At 41.8% G+C, this 21,494-nt stretch overlaps 2 protein-coding genes across 4 annotated transcripts in view; one reads left to right on the top strand and one right to left on the bottom strand.

Annotated features, from left to right (window-relative positions):
* Window positions 1–15,644, bottom strand: part of Smc1a (structural maintenance of chromosomes 1A) — a 42,272-nt gene extending 26,628 nt beyond the window's left edge. The window contains exons 1-9 of the mRNA XM_055617924.1: window positions 15,448–15,644; window positions 9,450–9,638; window positions 9,230–9,342; window positions 6,174–6,377; window positions 5,844–6,082; window positions 4,653–4,911; window positions 4,422–4,562; window positions 3,466–3,548; window positions 3,116–3,323 (exon numbers count right to left, since the gene is read on the bottom strand). Of these exons, the coding sequence (XP_055473899.1) occupies window positions 3,116–3,323; window positions 3,466–3,548; window positions 4,422–4,562; window positions 4,653–4,911; window positions 5,844–6,082; window positions 6,174–6,377; window positions 9,230–9,342; window positions 9,450–9,638; window positions 15,448–15,556 (1,545 nt within the window). The 5' untranslated portion in view covers window positions 15,557–15,644. The remainder of the gene's footprint in view (window positions 1–3,115; window positions 3,324–3,465; window positions 3,549–4,421; window positions 4,563–4,652; window positions 4,912–5,843; window positions 6,083–6,173; window positions 6,378–9,229; window positions 9,343–9,449; window positions 9,639–15,447) is intronic.
* A 134-nt stretch (window positions 15,645–15,778) lies between these two features.
* The window catches only part of Ribc1 (RIB43A domain with coiled-coils 1), a 12,320-nt gene continuing 6,604 nt past the window's right edge, over window positions 15,779–21,494 (top strand). The window contains exon 1 of one of the 3 annotated variants that reach the window (XM_055617929.1): window positions 15,779–15,909. The gene's annotated coding sequence lies outside the window, so the exon portion shown is untranslated. Of the gene's footprint in view, window positions 15,910–16,224; window positions 16,288–17,591; window positions 17,600–21,494 lie in introns of those variants that run through there. The other 2 variants (XM_055617931.1, XM_055617930.1) reach the window with 2 other exon arrangements.

The raw sequence follows: 21,494 nt of genomic DNA on the forward strand, positions 1-21,494 counted from the left end.
AAGGAAGGAAGGAAGGAAGGAAGGAAGGAAGGAAGGAAGGAAGGAGAAAGGAGTTCTGTGTTTAGGGAGCTTCTAGATAACTCAAGAGGAGGCCCAGTAAGTTAGGGCACTTGCCATAAAATCTGATGAGTTTAATTCCTAGAACACACATTGTGGAAGAAGAGAACTGACTTCTGCAAATAAGTTTTCCTCTGATCTTTGCATAGATACACACACACACACACACACACACACACACACACACACACACACGGTAAATGTGTTTCCCTGGATTCCATGAGAAATTCTAGCAAACTGACCAATAGAGTAGATCATGGAACTTAATTTTCAATAGGATCAATAGGATGGTCAGAACCACAGCTCACAGACTAGATTTGTACTTGTAATCTGAAGTGAAGGGTCATTTTATGGGACTGAGTTGGTTGGTTGGTTTTGGTTTTTTGAACCAGGGTTTCCCTGTGTAACTTTGGCTGTCCTGGACTCACTCTGTAGATCTGGTTGGCCTCAAACTCAGAGATCCATCTGCCTTCCTTTGCCTTCTGAGTACTGGGATTATGTGCCACCACCGCCCAGCCTAAGACTGAGTTCCTAACCTATGGTATGTGACAGTCTAGACAGTGCCAGAATTGGATTATAGGACACATAGCTAACGTCTATTGGAGAACTGGTGTGGGGGGAAACTCCTGCACACACATATGCACAACTGGTATCAGAACTGAAATGATGTATCTATTGGCTCTATGAGAGGAGGAAGAACACTTTGGCTTTATTTTATCTCATAAAGGAGACCCCATTACTATATAGGAAAAGCTTAATCTGGCCCTAAAGCCACTATGACAGCTTCAGGCAGTCAGATCTGAATCTATAATCATTTTCAAAATTACTTTTATCATTTCATAGACCATTATCTAGCAAGAACTGACAGATACCATAAATACATTGTCTCAAATTCTTACAAGCACCCAATTAAGTAACTTTTACTAGATCACTTATTCCACCCACAGAAAAAATCAAGCAATCACTTCAGCTGTGTGGTGGTGGCAACACGCCTTAAACTCCAGCACTTGGGAAGCAGAGACAGGTGGATTTCTGAGTTCCAGGACAGCCTGGTCAATAGAGTTCCAGGACAGCCAGGGCTATACAAAGAAACCCTGACTCAGAACAAACAAGCAAACAAAATAGAGTAATCACTTCCAGTGTACATATTGAGTGTAATTCATAAGTACTTCCCTAGCAGCAATGATATGGAATAATCAGTGTTTTTATAGAACCAAACTAAGTTGAACTCAGGAACAGGATAATATAGAAGGCTAACAATTCAGGCATCTAGGAACTCAGAATTAGGTAACGAGGTCAAAAGTTCTGATAAAGCCCAGGGGTCCCCTAAGAGCCACTGGGCCTGTTAGCACATGCTAATAGAGCTCATATAGAAAACCACACAAAACTACTTCTTTGAAGAACAATGCCCAACCTATCTCTCCCTCTTCTTTGTTTCCCTCATTCCTCAATGAGGAATCGATACAGCAAGACAAACCCATCAGGAAGATGCAACTGTAATGAAAACAACATATGACTGAGCTAAGGAGATGGTTCAGTGGATAAAGCACTTGCCATGTGGAAGGTAGGACCTATGTGTGAATCCGTAGAACCCACATAATACAGGACACAGTAGCACCCATTGTCTGTAATCCTAATGGTTCCTATGGGGAAATAGAAAGTGGAGGCAAGAAAATCCCAGGAAGTTTGTGGGTCAGCTAACCTGGCATGCATAGCAGAAAAAAAAAAAAAAGATGAGAGTCCAGAGAGATTTCTCAGTGGTTAAGAACACTCCCATTACCCTGTGGCTCACAAACACCTGTAACTCTGGTTTCAGGGGATCTGATGACTCCCAAACTCTGTAGGCACCAGGCATGCATGTGGTGCACATACACACATAAAGGAAAAAGTCAAAAACCAACAAACTCAAATGAGCTAGATAATAAGGACTGTCACCTCAAGTTGTTCTCTGAGCTCCGTTCTTGCTATGACACATGTACTCACAAATATACATATACATTTTTTAATTATGTCTATCTGCATGAGTGTATGTGAATATGCTCTCAAAGGGCAGAGGCATCAGATTCTGTGGAGCTGTAGTTACAGGCAGTTGTGAGCCAAATGTTATGTTAGGTCCTCTGGAAGAGCAGCTCTTAATCACTGAGCCATTTCTCTAGTTCCCAGTAAATAAAATTTTTAAATTGAAAACAAAATCAGCACAAATTGGGCATGAATAGCAGTTCTCTCACAAGCTTTGCTTCTTTTTAAAATTTATTTACATTTATTTGTGTTTTTTTTTTTCTATACACATATGTATGTGTGACTAGTGCCCACGTAGGTCAGAAGAAGTTGCCAGATCTCCTGGGACTGAAGTCACAGACAATTTTGAGTCAAGACATGGGTGCTGGGAACCAAACCCAGGTCCTAAAGAAGAGTAGAGAATGCTCTTATGTATGAGCCATCTCTCCAGCCCAAGCTATGTTTGTTTAGGCAGGCCAGTTTAGCTGAGTTTCCATTCTCCCAAAAATAAAAGTAGGACTAGCTATCCCATCTTCACAGAGTGTATAGCAGTCTCCACAAGTAGGCATTCCTTCTAAGAGGGAGGAGGAGGCTCATGAGACTCAAGAGGTAGACACTTTAGTTTCATGTCTGAGAAAGTGGAAACTTGGAAGTTTTTAGAAGGTGTCCTCAGCTTTATAGAACTAAACACCTGCTGGAGGAGAAGTCTCTGACAGACAACTGCAGAAATAGGAGATTCTTAATTGCTGAGCTATCTGAAAACTGTGCCAAGAGCTCCAATATTGTTGCTTTTGTGAGTTGTTATCTGCCATTGGGGTGGGCTCTTTGGTGATGCAGCTTTTATTTTTTTAAGTTGTTCCTGCTCTTGTAAGTAAGCCCTCACCCAAACTCCTGCTAGTAATATCTGTAAAAACTCACTGGTTCACTATATTGGACTTTGGTGAGTAGGTGTGTATGCATCATGTCTCCCTGTAGAAAGTCTATCACACAACACAGGGTAGCTGAGAAGGTAGACAGTGAGTCTGAATACATGCTCAGAAATAGTACCCTCCAGCCTTACCACAGAACCAGGGTAGAGACGCTTGATGCTTTCCATTATTTCTGCCTTCCGCTGCTGGCGACTGCTCTCCTGACGGTCAATGCGAGCATCCCCCAATTGCTCCATCACCTGGTTCAGCTCCTTATTGATCTCATCAATACGACGCTTGGCCATCTCTACTTCTTCTGTCAATTCTCCCTCCAGCTTCTTCTGCTCCTCTAGGGACTGCCTGCAATGTAGGGAAACACAGGACTTAGCCTGGTTGGTGAGACAGTATTTGTGACTGAAGGACACTGGTAGACCTGCCTTAAGAGGTAGAAAATAAGTATTAAAAATGTGGAGGAGGAAAAGAGGACTGCAGAGCCACATACTTGCTAGTGGTAATATATTCCTCTAGCTTCTCAATCCGTTTCTGATTCTCTTCAATCTCCCGCAGTTTTTGCTTGATCTTGGCCTGAGTAAGAAATACACTCCATTACTAGAAGCTGAGCCCATGTGGTCTTGACTTAAACCCCTATTGACCACATTCTTCCAAAAATCCCAACAGTCCAACACAATCTGTCATGGTCTAATGCAGGAAGCCTACTAAAAAGCAGAAACACACACAAAGTCCAGTCTAGTAATGGATGACTGCTTCTAAGGCCTCCAATCTCTCAAAAGTATTATAACTAGCCCAGAATTCCTCACCAAACATAAGCAAAAATAAAAAAAAAAAGCTTCACAGACTTTTCTGACGTTGCTGTCTCATCTGTAAGATCTAGTAAGCACTTAACCCAGGGCACACATTAATGTTAATGTCTAGAATGCTTTTAAACATTTAAAGTAAGTGTTTATCTGACTGCCTAGAACATTACAAGCTCCTGGGATAATATAAGAACTTTCTATCATTATTAATATTAGAGTGGCAGTAAGTGAAGTATATTTGGTAATAGTATGAGCTTTAGAGGCAGACTGCCCAGGTTCATCCTAAGCCTGCAGTGGGTAATTATGGGATTACTTTTATTATTAAGCAGATTACTTCACCACTGTGATACTGTTTACTTGTTTTCAAAGTGAGGATAATAGTTAACCATCCCCTACCAGCAATCATAAATAAACTTAAATAAGTGCATATGTGTAAAGCATACTGTTTAGTACACAGTAGCTGCCTGATAAGATATAAACTTCTGCTGTTATCAAGACTATTATTATTTCCTTATTTAGGGATTAACACCCCTGATCTTTTTGCTTTTTGTTGATACTGGAGATTGAATTCAGGGTAAATATGCTAAGCACACACTGCCAGTGAGCTACACACCCACGCCTCATTCTTTCATTTTTTACCTACCTCTGTCTCTACTTTCTTCCGCTCTTCCAGATCTAGACGGTCCTGGTCAGCTTTCTGGTCTCGGTTAAATTTCTCCAGCTCCTGAGCCAAAGTGGCTGCTCTCTTGCTAGCTTCTTCTTTCAATCGGTGGTATTTCTTTACCTATGTTAAGAACAGGAAAAGAGGACAGATTATAATGTCAGCCAACATTAACTCACCAATCTTTTCACCAGTAACCCTTTCAAGACTTACCTGATTCTCCTCTAGGGTCAAGTCTCTGCCCTGACTCTGACTCTCTTCCTCCATCCGTTCTTCAAACTCCTGTCGGGCCTTCTCCACTGACAACATCTCCTTCTCCAGCTCATCCATGTCACCTTTACGTTTCTTATAATGTTTCTGAGCATTTTGCAGAGACTTCTTGGCTGCTTCAAGCTTCTTGATTTTGTGGGATGTATTCTCTTTGGCTTTGATGTACTGAGGGCGCTTCTGATTCAACTCGGAGTCCTTTTCCCTTTTTGCCAGAGGGAAAAGAGACAACCAGTTAGCCCTGCAGGAGTAGGGGGTCCCAGGCTTTTTACCCCAAAAGAGGGACCTATGTATTCCTAGCCAACCTGATGGAAACACCTTAAAGAAGAAGAGCCTGATGTTGTATAGATCCTCAAAAACAAACAAACAACAACAACAAGAAGCACAGAGGTGGGAGGGTGTGCAGTTTAAGTACTTCTTGTAATCTACAGCATCAGCTTGGCATTCTTGTTACTCCAAAAGACAAAATTACCACCCCTGTTTCAACCCTTACAAATCTGTGGAGTTCTTCACGGCAATAGACTCTACTACACCCTGATAAAGGTCAAAACACTGTCCCATAAGATCGAAGCAGACAGGATTCTCATTAATACTCTACGTTTACTGAATTGCCTTCATTTGATTCAATCACTTCCAAATCTCTGCCCTTTAATCTTCAGAGATAGAGTTTCTCTTCTAGAATGGCCCTCTTGGCCATCAGTAGCTGGAACTTTTCACTGCTTCCTCATACTTGCTAACTTGTCAACCCAGAACCTGCTTCTTTTTATTTTAATTATTTGTATCATTCACACACGCACACATGCTAGCACACATATTAGTTAGTGTATGCAGAAATCAGAGGACAACTGTGGGAGTCAGATCTCTTCTTCTGCCATATTGATGGAGCCCAGTGATTTAACTTGGGTCACTAGGCTTGGCCTCAAGCACCTTTACCCAATGAGCTATGTCAAGGCTGAACAACTTTACTTCTCCAAGCTTGAATATTCTATTGTACTAATTAAAAGTCAAGAAATGTGCCTGGTCAAGGGGAAGATAAACAAATTAGTACAGTAGTAGGCTCTTAAGCTCAGAGGATCCCAAGAGAATAGCACAGCTGCTTAGTTTCTCACAAGTTATAAGTCCAGGCATGCCTCTTACTTGATCTCCTTCTCAATCTGCTGCTGTTCCCGCATCATTTTGCCCAGCTCTTTCTTCTTCTCCTTCAGCTCGTCCTCTACCTTATCCATCCGCTTCTTGTCCTTCTCTATCTCCTTGTTCTTAGAGGCCAGTTCCTTGTTGAGCTTCTCAATCTCTACTTCATTGTGGTAGAGCTTAAAGAGCTGCAACTGTACCTGTGCTCGTACCACTTCATCCTTCAGGCGCTGGTAGCGGTCCGCCTATGCAAGCAGGAATGGAGAGAGAGGTGTATCAGTAAGGCACTGCCTTTATCTTGATCCCTCGAATCTAAGAGGCAGCCAGGCTACCAACCTCTTCTTTCTCTTGTTTGGCCTCCTTGCGCTCAGCGGCAATATTTTTCTTGCGATGGTAATTAAACTGTGTGTCCTCTTCAGCCTTCACCATTTCTTTCTTTCGTTTGTCATACTCCTGTGCAAGTTCCCCAGAGCGACTAATTTCTTCAAATAGAGCTGTTCTCTCCTTGGGGTTCTTCATGGCAATAGACTCCACTGCACCCTGATAAAGGTCAAAACACTGCCCCATTTAGACCTCTACTAGCCCACACCCTGCCCACTTCAAAGTTTACAGACCCTCCTCTCCTCAACTAGTGCTACCTTTCAAGGCTTTTTGGAAGCTGGGGGGCAGAAAATACTATGATTAAAAGTGTCCACCACTGCCAGGCACAGTGGCACATGCCTGTAATCACAGCACTCAGGGAGGTAGAGGCAGGAGGATCTCTGTGAGTTCGAGGCCACCCTGATCTACAAAGTGAATCCAGGACAGCCAGGGCTATACACAGAAACCCTGTCTAGGAGAAAAAAAAAGATTCTACCACTAAGCTATAATCCTTCTCCTTGGTTTACTTTTCTTGTTTTGAGACAGAGTCTCACTAAGTGGTGTAGGCTGGGCTTGAACTTCCTCTGCAGCCTAGGCAAACTTTGAACTTAAAATCTTTCTTTTTCTCTTTTTTTTCTCTAAAGATGGGAGTATGGGCCTATGCCAGCAGGTCAGCCATACTGAGCTTTAATGGCACATTCTCTGCCTCTGAGCACAAAAATACAAGCACAAAGGTAACAATGGTATATTATGTGCAATGATTAAAGTACCTCAAAAAAATTCAAGCTTGAAAGGCAGGAAACTTAGGTGGGGAGTTCTATTTGAGAAGGCCTTACACAGGTGACACCTAAGCTGACTTTGGAATATATGGAAAAACTACCCAAGAAAAAAGAGCAGAGCTAGCATATGAGAGACACTGGGTTTAATCCCTAGTACCTCAAGAGAGAAAGAAAAAGACAGTGAAAATAACAATGACAGAAAAGGTTATTTCACAATTCCACATACAGGAAAATTAACAAGCAAAGGCCTACATGTCAAAGACAGCAAGTGAATCTGAGAACTACAAGTGGTTTAATTGAGCTAGAGTACAAAACTAAGGAGATTACTGGCAGAGAAGAGTACTAAGGTAGGAAGAATCAAATAATAGTGTTTTCTAACCAAGAGGCTTGCAAGCTTGTTTTTGGATCCTAAGTCAACTGTTACAAATTTCAGCTGGCATCACAACAGCCTTGAGAGCTGGTATAACACAAACTGTGCCCAATCACAGAGTGTCTCTTCATCTCATATATCTAGAATGGAACCTAAGAACATGCATTTGTAACATATTCCCAACTGTGTTGATATTGCTGGTCTAGGAACTACAATTTAAGAACAATCCTAAGACAAGAAGAAATCACTAAACTGCTTTATGCAAGGAGAAAAAAAATGACTTGTGTCCTTATTAGACTAGCCCAGCTGAGAGGAGAAACTGGAAGAGGCTTTAGGAAGTCCACTAAAAAATGTGCTACATTAGTCTAGGGAAGACACACAAACTCGGAGATAAAGCAGGTCTTGTTGGGACAAGCAAGGCCAACAAAGAGCAAACAGCCAATTATGATTTTAAAATGCCCAAAGGGGTTTGAGTAGGTAGCTCAACATTTAAGAGCACTAGTAACTCTTCCTTCCAAAGGATCCAGGTTCAATTCCCAGCACCCACATGGTAGCCCATCTGTAACTCTACTCCTAGGGGATCCAACGCCCTTTTCTGGCTTCCATGAACATTGCCATGTACTAGTACACATACATATGTGCAAGCAAAATACTCATACCCATAAAATGATTTTTTAAATGCCCACAGTCTGGGCATGGTAGCACCTGCCTTTAATTCTTGGACTCAGAAGACAGAAGCAAGCATATCTGGCCAGACAGGGTTACACATTGAGACCTTGTCTTTAAAAAAAAAAAAGTCCACAGAGGATAATCTACTACTATAATATTACTAAAGTAATATAGTTCCCAACTGCCTTCTAAATACATCTCCATATACCCAACAAGTAGGTACAAGTTTCATATCTCATTAAAGAAAATAAAAATTCTTATTATTTTCTAACAAAGATAAATAGATCCACAACTGGTCAAAATGCAGAAAATAAGCGACCATAGGCTACCAGCCCCAAGTGCATCGTCTATAACACAGCCCCCACACCTATGGTTCAGGGAACATCTCAGGAAAGGGGGCAGAAAGATTAACAGAGCCTGAGGGCCAGGATGACTGCTGCATGATAGTTTCTTCTAGACTGGACAAAGATGGTGTTCCTAAGAACTCTCAACAATATGGCTGCCAGCAGAAGACCTGTGTATAACAGCTACACCAATGCACACACCAATATGGATAGAGGAAACTTTCAAAAGGACCCTGATGGTTGTTAAGAGAGGATGAACCATTTGCCCCTACCCCTAACAAGACCTCAGCCCTAAACATGTACAAATAAGGGCAAATACTAATCCAGACTCAGTAGAGGTATGTGTGGAAAGAAATGAAACAAATATAGGGGCTAGAGAAATGGCTCGATGGGAGTAGTACTTGCTGCTCTTGCAGAGGACTCTAATTTAGTTCCCACAACGTACATAGCTCACAACCATGTATAACTCCAGTTCCACGGAGTCTGATGTTGCCTTCTGGTCTGTACACATCAGGCACACATGGTGCATATAACATACACAGAAGCAGAACATACATATAAAATGAAATAAACATCTTTAAAAAAACATAAGAAGTCATCAATTCCAGAGGAGGTGGTTAGGGAGTTGGAGGGGAAATAGGGAATGTGGAAATGATGCAAATACTGTGTATAAAATCTTCAAATAATTTTTGAGATAAAAATAAAAGTATTTGCTAAGCATAGTAGTAAATACCTCTTTAATCCTGTCACTCAGGAAGCAGAGGCAGGCAGATCTTTCTGAGTTCAAGCCCAACCTGGTCTACAGAGAGAGTTCCAGGACAGCCAGGACTATGCAGTGAGACACTGTCTTAAAATATATATTTATCTCACCTGGAAGACGAGGAAGTTCCGAGCTTTGATGAGAATGCCCAACTTCTCTAACTCCTCACTATATTCATGTAGCTGGACAACTTTGTTGTTGATCTTGTACTCAGAAGAGCCCCCTACAAGACAGTGAATGAGTCAACAAAGATCAGGTATTCCTCCTATCTTAGCAACTAGTCTATCCATTTCCTTGGACCCAAGGAATCTTCTGATGAGCCTTACTTACCTACAATGACACGGGCAAAGGTGCGGTCCTCAGCACCCTCTTCAGAATAGACCATGCTGACAAAGGCTCGGTTAGCAGCTGGCTTGCCCACAGGAGCTCCATGTATCAAGTCCCGCAGGGTCTTTACCCGCAAGTTGCTGGTTTTTTCACCAAGCACAAAGCTGATGGCATCCATGAGATTTGACTTACCTGAGGGAGAAGGAGACAAAGCAGAAAAGGGAACATTAGGAAGAAGGGAAGGGAGAAAGAAACAAAGGACATACTGAGAGTAGAAAAGTATTCTAATCCCTCTTCCTTTTCCTCTGCTGTCAGAAAACTGAGTCAATGAATTGGGAAAATTAGTTCATTTGGAGTTATTACTCATAGTAGCAAGACACTAAAACCCCACATTAAAAAAAAAAAAAAAACAATAACCAAAACAAAACAATAAAAAAAACCCCAACAACAACAGGTATTCAGCCAGGTACAGTGGTTCATGCCTGTAATCTCAGCACTCAGAAGGCAGAAGCAGCTGAATTTCAATGAGTTTGAGGCCAGCTTGGTCTAAAAAGTGAGTCTAGGACAGCCAAGGCTACACAGAGAAACTCTGTCTCAAAGAAACAAACAACAACAAAAACAAACAAAAAACAGGTATTCATACAATAGGGAAAATAATCTACAAAGTCCAGGCTGGCTTCACATTCACTAGCTTCTAGGTTGAAGAAAAGCTAGATAAGTGATGACTAGAGAAAATTAATAGTGGTAGGATACGATGATGATTTTATACAAATGCTGAAGAACTTAAATGTGAAATGTGATTAAGTCTTCAATTTATTTTCAAATAATTAAACACACACATACACAAGAGAGAGACAGAGAGACGGACACACATACACAGACAGAGAGAGCAAGACATTGTCCTGGCTATAGTAGAACTGTATGTAGAACCAGCTGGCCTTGAACTCAGAGATCCAATTGCTTCTGTTTTCCAAGTACTGGGATTAAAGGTGCTTGTTACTAAGCCCTGCTAGCACATATACGTTTGCCAATATTCATAATATAAAACTTGGGGAGAAGCAAAAGAATAAAAAAAAAAATGTATGAACAAGTTGGTGAGATAGCTTTGCAGATTAAGGCACTTGCCACCGAGCCTGATAGTCTGAGTTTGATCCCCAGAAAGCAAAGTTGTCCTCTGACCTTTACATGTACACCAAGCTTGCCACACCACCATGAGGACCATAATTTAGACTCTTAGCACCCACTTAAAAAGCTAGGTGTGAAGCCTGCTACAGTGGTGCATGCCTGTGATCCCAGCACTCAGAGAGGCAGAGACAGGTGGATCTTTGTGAGTTCAAGGCCAACCTGGTCTACAGAATGAGTTCAAGACAACCAAGGCTACACAGATAAACCCTGTCTCAATCCCTCCCCCTCCCCCCCCAAAAAGCTAGGTGTGGTGGTATATGTCCATAACCCACCATTGGGGAAGTGGAGACAAGAGGATAACTGGAACTTACTTACTGGCAAGCCAACATAGGCCAGTTAGTGGCCAGTAAGAGATTCTGTCTCAAAATAAAAGCTGGAGTTGCCAGATGGTGGTGGCTCATGCCTTCAATCCCAGTACCTGAGAGGCAGAGGCAGGCAGAACTCTGAGCTCGAGTACAGCCTGGTCTACAGAGTGGGTTCCAGGACAGCCAGGGCTACACAGAGAAACCCTGTCTGGAAAAAAAAAAAAAAAAAAAACCTATCTTCAACTAAACAAATAAGGTGGAGTTTAAAAAAAGGGACCTAACATTAACCTGACACATACAGTGTCATTTTTAAAATAATTAAAAAGGATGGAAACTTGGTATATTTCTAAGTCTGCCCAGATATGCACCACAAAATCACATACTTTGAAAATGTCTTTGTACTTTTGAAATCACTTGGTCTAGTCTCTTGATCAAACAAGGGAAAAAAAAGAGAGAAACTTACCAAAGCAAACAAACTTGCGTAGCAAAACCAGCACCAAGTTTTTAACTTTTGATACAGGGTTCTGCTATGTAGCCTTGGTCCTCACTATGCTGTCCAGTTTGGCCTGGAACTCAGAACAATCTTTTTGCCATGCTAAGATTATATAGGTATATGATATCACAACTAGGAAGTACCGGGCTCTCAAACTTTCAAAAAAAATTTTTTTCTTTTTATTTTTATTAATTACACTTTATTCACTTTGTATCCCCCCATAAGCCCCTTCCTCCTCCCCTCCCGATCCCACCTTCCCTACCCCTTCTTCACGCATGCCCCTCCCCAAGTCCACTGATAGGGGAGGTCCTCCTTTCCTTCCTTCTGATCTTAGTCTATCAGATCTCATCAGGAGTGGCTGCATTGTCATCTTCTGTGGCCTGGTAAGGCTGCTCCCCCCTCAGGGGGAGGTGATCAAAGAGCAGGCCAATCAGATTATGTCAGAGACAGTCCCTCTTCCCATTACTATGGAACCTACTTGGACACTAAACTGCCATGGGCTACATCTGTGCAAGGGTTCTAGGTTATCTCCATGCATGGTACTTGGTTGGAGCATGAGTCTCTGGGAAGACCCCTGTGTTCAAATTTCTGGTTCTGTTGCTCTCCTTCTGGGGTTCCTGTCCTCTCCAGACCTTACTGTTTCCCACTTCTTACATAATATTCCATGCACATTGCCCAAGAGTTGGCCATAAGTCTCAGCATCTGCTTTGATAGTCTGCAGGGCAGAGCCTTTCAGAGGCCCTCTGTGGCAGGTTTCTAGCTTGTTTCCTGTTTTCTTCTTCTCCTGATGTCCTTCCTCTTTGCCTTTCAGGATGTGGATTGAGCATTTTAGTCAGGGTCCTCTCTCTTGATTAGTTTCTTTAGATGTACAGATTTTAGTAAGTTTATCCTATATTATATGTCTCAAACTTTCAAAATTTATGTTACCAAAATTATCATAATAAAAAAAATAAAAGATTTAAAAAAAAAAAAGAATACTATTTTTACCATATGCAGCTTCTTTCAAATATCCAATTTGTGTGTATGTGCATGTAACTAGAGGCCAGAGGTTGAAGCTGGTTGTCTTTTTTGATAAATGTGCGCCTTTTTTTTTTTTTTGAGACAAGATCTCTCACTGGCCTGAAAGCTAACCTAATTGGCTCTACTGGCCAGTCAACAAGCCCCAGGTATCCTCTAGTCTCTGCCTCCCCAGTGCTGTGTTATGGGCATATACCACCACACCCAGCTTTTTAAGTGGGTGCTAAGAATCTAAAATTAGGTCTTCATGCTCATGTCACAAGTACTTTACAGACTGAGCCATTTCCAAAGCCTTATCTTTTGTCTGACAGCATCCTGGACTCTTTAATACTTGTTAAAATACCAACGCATAATCAGCTATCTTCTTAAGAATACTACAATACATGATTCACACAAGTTTGTGAGTCACATTCACACTAATTACCCAATTTAGCTTATCCAGAAGTCTTAGGAAATAGGTATTTCCTCTACTTTAAAGAGGAAGAAACATAGTCATTCCTTAAGTTAAAGTTGTCACTGAGTCCTTTACTTCAACTGACAGGGTGACAAAACAGTCTCCCTGCATCATCAGGCTTCAAGAGCTTGCTGCTTGTCCTTCATTCTGCTATTTGTTAAAAACCTTAAAGAAGAAATCTTGTGGGGCTGAGGATGTAAGCCAGCTGAGTGTGTGCTTGCCTGCATGCACAAGGCCTTCAGTTCAAACCCAAAAACTGAATTAAACCAGATGCAGAAGTGCACACTTGTAATTCCAGAACCCTAGAGCCATCTCCAGGCAGGAAGATAAGAAGGTCATCCTTGAACTAAACAGTTTGAGACCAGTCTGGGATATGAGAGCCTATCTCCAAAACAAATGAACACCAAAAATCCAAGTCTACTTGGTACTCAAGGAATGACAGAACTATTATTATACAATCTAGATTCAACTGCTTCTCCAGTTGAAATAGAACTAGCACATCACATGAACTGGAATTCAGTCTTTCAAGTACCAACTTCCAAACTATGGGCTTTTCCCTTAATTTTCAAGGATCACACCCCACAATTACAAGCCTCTTTTACTCACAATTCAATGTTGTAAACATTTTTTTTTAATGTGCAGTATGAACTGTACATCAATAAAGCATCACAAGGAATGGCTTCTTGAGAACACTCATACATTACTGATGAAGAAAAAAAAAGTACCATTAATGTGTGACAGAAAATAAAGTCTGTGTGCCAAAAAAAAAGCAATCTACAAAGTGGGAATCAAGGGTCAATAAATGCTTCCTAGAGCCAAGCTCTGAAGGACTGCAGAGGTGGAAGGCAGGTGTGGAAGAACACACAAGTAAATCCAGCACTTGGAGAAGGAAGCAAGAGGACTAAGAGTTTGAAGCCAAGAGATATTGTCTCAAAAAAAAAAACAAACAAACAAACAAAAGGCCAGGCAGTGGTGGTGCAGGCCTTCGATCCCAGCGCTGTGGGTGTAGAGGCAGGTAGATTTCTGGGTTCAAAACCAGCCTGGTCTATAGAGGAAGTTCCAAGACAGCCAAGGCTACATAGAGAAATTGTGTCTGGAAAAACACAAGGGAGGGGAACAATAGAGAGGGTAAAGACCCTGACCTAGGGCCTTTTTTCAGACACCTGTATTATAATTTTAACAATGCTGAGGAAACTGAATTTGAACAAATGGTACAACGAGGCATTTTCTACAAGAGTCACAACACCCAAACCCTAAGAAATTTAGTGGAAGTCAAAGCATTAACCCTCTAGGCCAGTGGTGAGAAGGAGGTAATTATGTCATACCACCCCCACCCAAATCTGAACACATTTTTTTGCGTGCTGTCATTTACTGGCTAGAAGTCAGGACTACAGCTAAACACTCTATAATGCACAGGGCCAAGCCCACAACGAAGTGTGTGGTTGAAATAACATTGCTGGGAAACACTGCTCTAAGCAGAGAACAAAACACAGGCAAGAGTACAATAAAGGTATTCGCTATGAGCTACTTCAAGGCAAGGGTGGCTGATCAGGCAGAAAAATGAGTAAACTAGAACACCTCTGAAGTGAAGGAACACAGCAAAGATTCCCAATGAACATGTCTAGAGATTGGTGAGAGGAGCTCACGAGCTACAAGGCTAATCAAGATGGGAAACAGCAGGCTTAAGTATAAAATGCCTTTCCTACTACCAAAATCAATCTAACCTACCAACCTAACCCCTTTCTACAGAACATTTATAATGGCCTAAATATCATCTTATTTTGTACTTTCTTTTCTTTCTTCTCTATAGTAAATTTCCTGAGATCATGGGTTTGGTTTATTTTCCGCATAAACTTAAACTGATAAAACCCGAAACACTCCACAAGTTTGGCAAGCGAACAAGGTCAGGCTTATTTATGGCTTCCTGGTAGGAAAGGGGCTAATCAAGGAAACAATCTCTTAGGCATGTAGGGGAGCAGGGATGGAGCGAGCAGAAGGAATCCTACTAGACTGAGCCGGCGCCGGGTCTAAAATTCAAAAGTGCAGCAGCAGAAGAGAGGGAAAAGCAAACTGGAAGAGCACCAATGCGGGGCGCGGGTGCAGTGAGGGCTGGCGAAAGCAGAAAGTAAACTACTTGGGGACCAGACGCCACGGCAGAGAAAACGTTCGCAAAACTTCCCAGAGGTGTCAAACAAGAATAGGAAAGTGGACCGGGAAAGAGCCACGGGCTAAACAATTCGCAGAAAGTTCCAGGAACGCCTCTTTTGGCGGGAGGGGCCGTGGGCGGGGCAACGCACAGTTTGGCCCATACCATTCAGGCAAGAGAGGGGACTGCACAAAATTCCGCCAACTGACATTTGGGAATAGGCTCGAGTTAACTGCATGCCAGAAGGGAAAGCGAGTTCAAGTCCAAACCCCACAAGAGTATCAAAGAACATTTTAGGGTTCACAACGTCTCAGGTTGCATGGGGGATGTCGTACTACTCTGGCGACAGACAGGGCGACCGGACAGGGGTGCAGGCAGGGCCGCAGCCTTTTTTATCTCACCAGAGCCATTGGGTCCAATGATGGCGGTGAACCTCTGAAATGGTCCGATAATCTGCCGACCCTTGTACGATTTAAAGTTCTCGATCTCAATCAGTTTCAGGAATCCCATGGCAGCGGCGCTAGCGTAGGAGAGGCCGTGCCTCACTCCTGGGAACCGAGGTTAGCCCGCGCGGGAAATACCGCGGTGCAAGACGGGTGTACGGTAAACTTCGCGATAATAAGTCCAAGCCAATCATTACTTCCGGCTTCCGGTGCTAGAAGGCGGTCACTTCCGCCTGAAATTGAGCTTTTGTTGATTTGTTGCCAGGCTCGAACGTATGCGGAGCGTTTGGATCCCTCCCCCAACTAAGCTGGAGAAGCGATAGTGCCCGGGAGGACTCTGATCTCTTTGTGGGGGAAATCAGCGAAGGCAGGCGGGGCCCGAGCCCATGTTTGCTGAGACAAGTCAGACGTCAAAGCAAGGTTCTGCCTTTCCGGCCCCCCAGTGCGAGGGGGAGGCGGGCACGGGGCTGTGGTTTGAAGTCTAGCCATCCTGGGCCCTGCCTCAGAGGATTCAGTCGGGAATTGGAAGGCATCCTCGGAGGGATGGGCAGTGTAGACTGGAAGGAGGGATTGTAGGGAAGATTTAGGTGAGGTGAGACTGGAGTGTGAAAGAGGATGAGGGTAATCCTAGACAGCGGAGATACAAATTGGGGAAAGCTGGGTTCTGAGATACTACCCCTGCCACCTGCCTATCTATTTCTCCAAGTAGAATCTAAAGAACTGCTATTGTAAATCCAAGAGCTAACTTGGATCCAATCCATTTAGGAGCTTCAAAGTTGGAGTTCTGTACCAAGAAAGGTATCTTATGTGAATACCAGGGGTCCGGGTCCTTAAGGCAATGCTCCAGTTCTGTCCTTTTTCCTTTCTCCTTGCTATATCAGTTCCCACTGCTTCTTACCTCTATGACACTTTCCCTTTATCCCCATCTTCCTCTTCACTCTCTTCTCCCTTGTCTACCTCTCTCGTTGGCTTCTCTGTTTCCATTCTTTATACCCTGCCCTTCTCCATTCATTTTTCAGCCCCTTTTCTTCATCCTTTCATCTCTCTTCTGTCACCTTATATCTGCTCATTAATAAGTCATGATTTTAGCAGTCCAGGGTGTCTCCCGAATCGTCCCTCTTTAGTGACCTTATATTGTTGTGACAACAGATTGACTTTATAGGCTGGGGTTACCACCATTTTCAGTTAGATCTGGAAAGGGGTTTGGTGGGTTCCACAGCCATTCCTGTAACCTTTTTTTTTTTTTTTTCTGTGATAGGATTTCTCTGTGTAGTTCTGGCTGTTGTGGAACTCTGTAAACCAGGCTGCCCTTGAACTTGGAGATCCACCTGCCTCTGCCTTCCTTGTGCTGGGTTCAAAGACATGCGCAACCACTGCTTGGCTCTGTAACTAAATTTTTAAGATTCGTGTGTGTGTGTCATGCACACCACAGACACAAGGCATCAGATCTCGCAGAGCAGGATTTACAAATGGTTATGAACCACCTGATGTGGATACTGAAAGAACTCTGGTACCATGAAAGAGCAGAAAGTGTTCTTAACCACTGTGCTGTTTCTCCAGTACTATTCCTGTAATTGTTCTTATATAATGTCTAAAAGCTGGGAAGAATCCTAAAGAATTTAGGAAAGTGAAAAAGCTTCAGTTGATAGAATCTGATATGGAAGCCGAAAATGAAGCTGTTTTGGGAAAACAGTCACAGTTATCATGAGGGAATAAAATAACCAAGAGCCAGCAACCTCATATATTTTTTTTAATTAGTATTTAATTTTCAAAGATGAGATGGAGCGTGGGAGAAAATTAAACTGGAGCCCTATCTCCAAATATATACAAAATGCACTTTCAAATGGATTAAAACAAATGATAAAGGCAAAACTTTAGGGATCGTAGAAGAATATATAGAAGAATAACTATGAATTTAGAATAGGAAGATATTTTGTTTTAGTGTTTTGTTGCTGTTTGGTTGGTTGAGTTTTAATGTTTTTTATTCTTTTTTGGGGTGAGGCAGGGTCTCTCTATATTGCCCTTGCTGTCCTGGAGTAAACTATGTAGACCAGACTGACCCCAAACTCAGAGATTATCCTGCCTTTCCTCCCAAGTGCTGAGATTAAAGGTATGTGCCATCACACCTTGCCATTTTAAAATTGTTCTTTTATACATTCATATATGTACCAATGAATATGGGTCATATCCACCCTCCAACATCTGCCCTCTAAACCTCCATCATATCCCACACATTTTGGTAAATCACTGAGTCCAATTGGTACTGCCCACATGTGCATTGTATGGATCTTCAGGAAAATTCACTCTTCCTCAGCAGGCATCAACTTCTAATAGCTCTTCAGTTGGGGATAGAGCCTCATGAGCTCCTCACCCATCCATGCTGGAAGGTTCACTGGCTTGCTCTTGTACAGGTCTCCTGAAGGTAACCACAGCTGCTGTGAATTCATGAGTGCACGGCCCTGTCATTTTAAAAAAACAGTATTGCATTGTACTCCTTCCCCTCCTCCACCTCTTTACATTCTTTCCACTCCTTTTAATATAATGGCTGCTGAACTTTGGAGTAGTAATGATAAATGTCTCATTTAGGGCTGAGCACTCAACAGTCACTTATTCTCAACAATTTGAGCACTTACGGGTCTGAATAAACTTGCCTACAGGAAAAAGAAGCTTCTCAGATCACAGTTGAGAGCAGCACTAAACTATGAGTATAAATATAAACATTTAGAAGGCAGTTTGACAAAAAAAAAAAAAAAACATTTAGAAAAACAGGAGTAATAGGGCCGACGACCTACGACCTCCTCAGACATGGACTTTTGACCAGATTTATGGTGCCAGACATGAATTCCCTTTTGTGGACCAGGTCTCAAATCCAATCAGAGAATGGTTGGTTACACCTTTGTAATAGTCATGCCACTATTGCACCAGTGGGCACTGGAAAATTGGTATTGTATTTTGCAAGGTCCACTGCTGGATAAGGTGCCTTTTCTACCCTAGTGACCCTGGTAGCACCTCCTGGAACTGTGAAAGCCAGCATGGAGATAATTGCCTTATCAGTTCCAGATTAATTTGTCTATGCCCAGCCACTAAAGTGTGCAGTATCTTTAGCAGCTCTTACTATCTAGTTATGGTGAACAACCAAGAAAAATAGCAGTATCTTATGTTTTAGGTGTCTCTGCTAACAATCTTAACTGATAACTTAGCACTGAGATTTTTATTTAATAACTCATCTCTTCTGGGAACAGCATTAGCCAACCATGATGATTGCTTTTTAGTTTGGTTTTTGTTTTGTTTTTTAAAACAAGGCCTCTGTAGTCCAGAATGGCCAAGAACCTAATATTTAGACTGGACTGGCCTCCAATTTTTAACAGTCTCCTACCTCAGCCTCCCAACTGCTGGGATTAAGGTTTAAAGCATCATACTTTGCAAGAAATTTGTTAAATAACTAGACACACTTCATTCGGAGAAAAAAAGATGAGTGAATGTGACAAATTTACATTACCAAATTCACCATTAAGATGTGAAATGAGGGCTCAGGGACTAGAAATACTTGCTGGGTGGTGGTGGTGCATGCATTTAATCCCAATACTGTGGCAGCAGAGGCAGACAAATCTCTTGAGTTCAAAACCAGCCTGGTTTACAGAAAGTATTAGGACAATCAGGACTACAGAGAGAAACTCTCTCTTGGAAAAAAATGATAAATATTTAAGGAGATAGACTTACCCTAATTTGAATATTACATAGAATATTATCTGTTGAATCATAATACCCCATAAATACATAAAATTTTGTTTTATATATCCACTCAAAATAAAAATTTTAAATTCAAACATCCCTCAAATGAACACGAGATGAATGGGAACTTCATAAAGTAATAAAGTGGTTGAACACATGAAAAGGTGTGAAACCTCATTAACAATGAAGAAAATTTCTATTAAAATCAGTAATTATGGACTGATGAGATGGCTTATCAGGTACAGGCATTTGTAACCATGCCTGGCCTGAGTTTGATCTCTAGATTCCATATGGTAGAAGGGGAGAGCCAACTCTTGCAAATTGTCCTCAAACCACAAGTACACTGTGATGTAAGTATTCACACACACACATGCTGTTTTATGGGCTTTTGTGTGTGCATGTAAGTCAGAGAACAACTTTTAGAAGTGAGTTCTTTTTTCCCATGTGGGGCAAAGGTTCTCTCCTACAACTAGGATCCAGGGGATGGAAATTTTAAGGCCTAGTAGCAAGCACCTTTTACCTACTGAGCTATCTCACTGGCCCCTTTGTGACTTTAGTATTTTCTTTTACCCAATGTACCCCAGTTTACTACTCAGTAGTTACACGGGGCTATAGATAAACTCATTATCTTATCTTTCAACAAGTATTGGTTGAGAAGCTATATTAGTTTGACATTACTCCTATAACAAGTCATTCCAAAATTAACAATGAAAAATTATTTTCATACAGTTCTAGAAAGCAGAAATCCAAAATGGGTCTCAGAGGACTAGGGATCTAAACTCAGGTCCTCATGCTTGCCTAAGAAGCACTTTACCTAGTGAGCCATCTCCCTATTCTCAGAAACATTCTTTAACTCAGCCTTTACAGCACTTTTTTTTTGTCTTTTTAGGTTTGAGTCTAGCTTTTAATGATGAGCCCTTTCTCCAGCCCTCCCTCTTCTTTTAAAATAGCCCTACTCAAAACCTCTATCCTTGTCTTTTTGGTAGACTTCAGTGGTCTCCACATTGGCCTTCTGGATTCCTCTTTTGTTTCCTGTTGCCCACTCATCACACAAACAAGCAGCTTTTTTTTTTTTTTTTTTTTTGAAATAAAATTTCCTCTTTGGTAGGCTGGAGAGATGGCTCAGTGGTTAAGGGCACTGATTGCTCCTCCAAAAGACATAGGTTCAATTCCCAACACCTAAAATGACAGCTCACAACTGTCTGTAACCCCGAGATCTGACACCTTCTCGCTGACACGCATGCATGCAAAACACCAGCGTACATAAAATAAAAATATATTTTAAATGGACTGTTTAAAATTTTTTCCCATTATAGCTAAGTGCGGTGGGACACACCTGTAATCCCAGTACTCTGAGAGGCACAGGCAGGCAGATCTCTAAATTTGAGGCCAGCCTGGTCTACAAAGTGAGTCCAGGACAGCCAAGACTACACAGAGAAATGCAGTCTCAAAAAAAGCAAAAACAAAAAATCCCTTTATTTTATTACTTATTATCTAGTAAGATAATTGGCCCATGTTCCACCATATCTTGGGAAGCACAGTTTTGACACTTAAGTGGTGGAAGGAGGTTGCAAACATAAGTCTTATTATTTCTCTTGTCTCAAGTGCTTGAAATCCTCTACTAGCTTCTTATTACACTGAGATGTAAACTCATACTTGGGTCTTTTGTGGAGCCAGTTTATAAACAAACTTTTTATTACATTTTATTTAGGGGGGAGGGGAACGTGAGCATACATGTGTGGAGATCAGAGGACAACTTGTAGGAGTTGGTTCTCTTTCTACCATGTGGGTCCAGGTATCAAACAGAGATCATCAGGTTTGTTGACAAATTCTTTTACCCATTGAGCCATCTCACCAGCCCATGACCAGTAAGACTGGTTCTTACTCTGTAGTTGAAGAGGACCTTGAACTTCTGACCTTCCTGCCTCTGCCAAGTGCTGAGATTATAGGCATGCAGTACTCAGTTCAGGTTTATGTGGTGCTATGGATTGTACCCAGGACTTCATGTTAGACAAGCACCTTATCAACTGAGCCACACTCCCAGGCCCATTACCACAGGCTTTTAAGAGCCAGTCCCTACACACCTTTTCAATTTGTCTCATGCCACTGTCTCCCTTGGTAACAATGCTCCAGGCACACTGGTCTCTTTACGTACTCCAACTCTTATAAGCTATAATAACTTTTGTCATGGTGAAATTGTTGACACAAACCAGAAAAAAAAAAATTTATATATATATATATATATATATATATATATATATATATATATATAT

Source organism: Psammomys obesus, unplaced genomic scaffold (genome assembly GCF_907164565.1).
Source record: "Psammomys obesus unplaced genomic scaffold, mPsaObe1.curated_primary_1811, whole genome shotgun sequence".
In the NCBI taxonomy this organism is placed as follows: domain Eukaryota; kingdom Metazoa; phylum Chordata; class Mammalia; order Rodentia; family Muridae; genus Psammomys; species Psammomys obesus.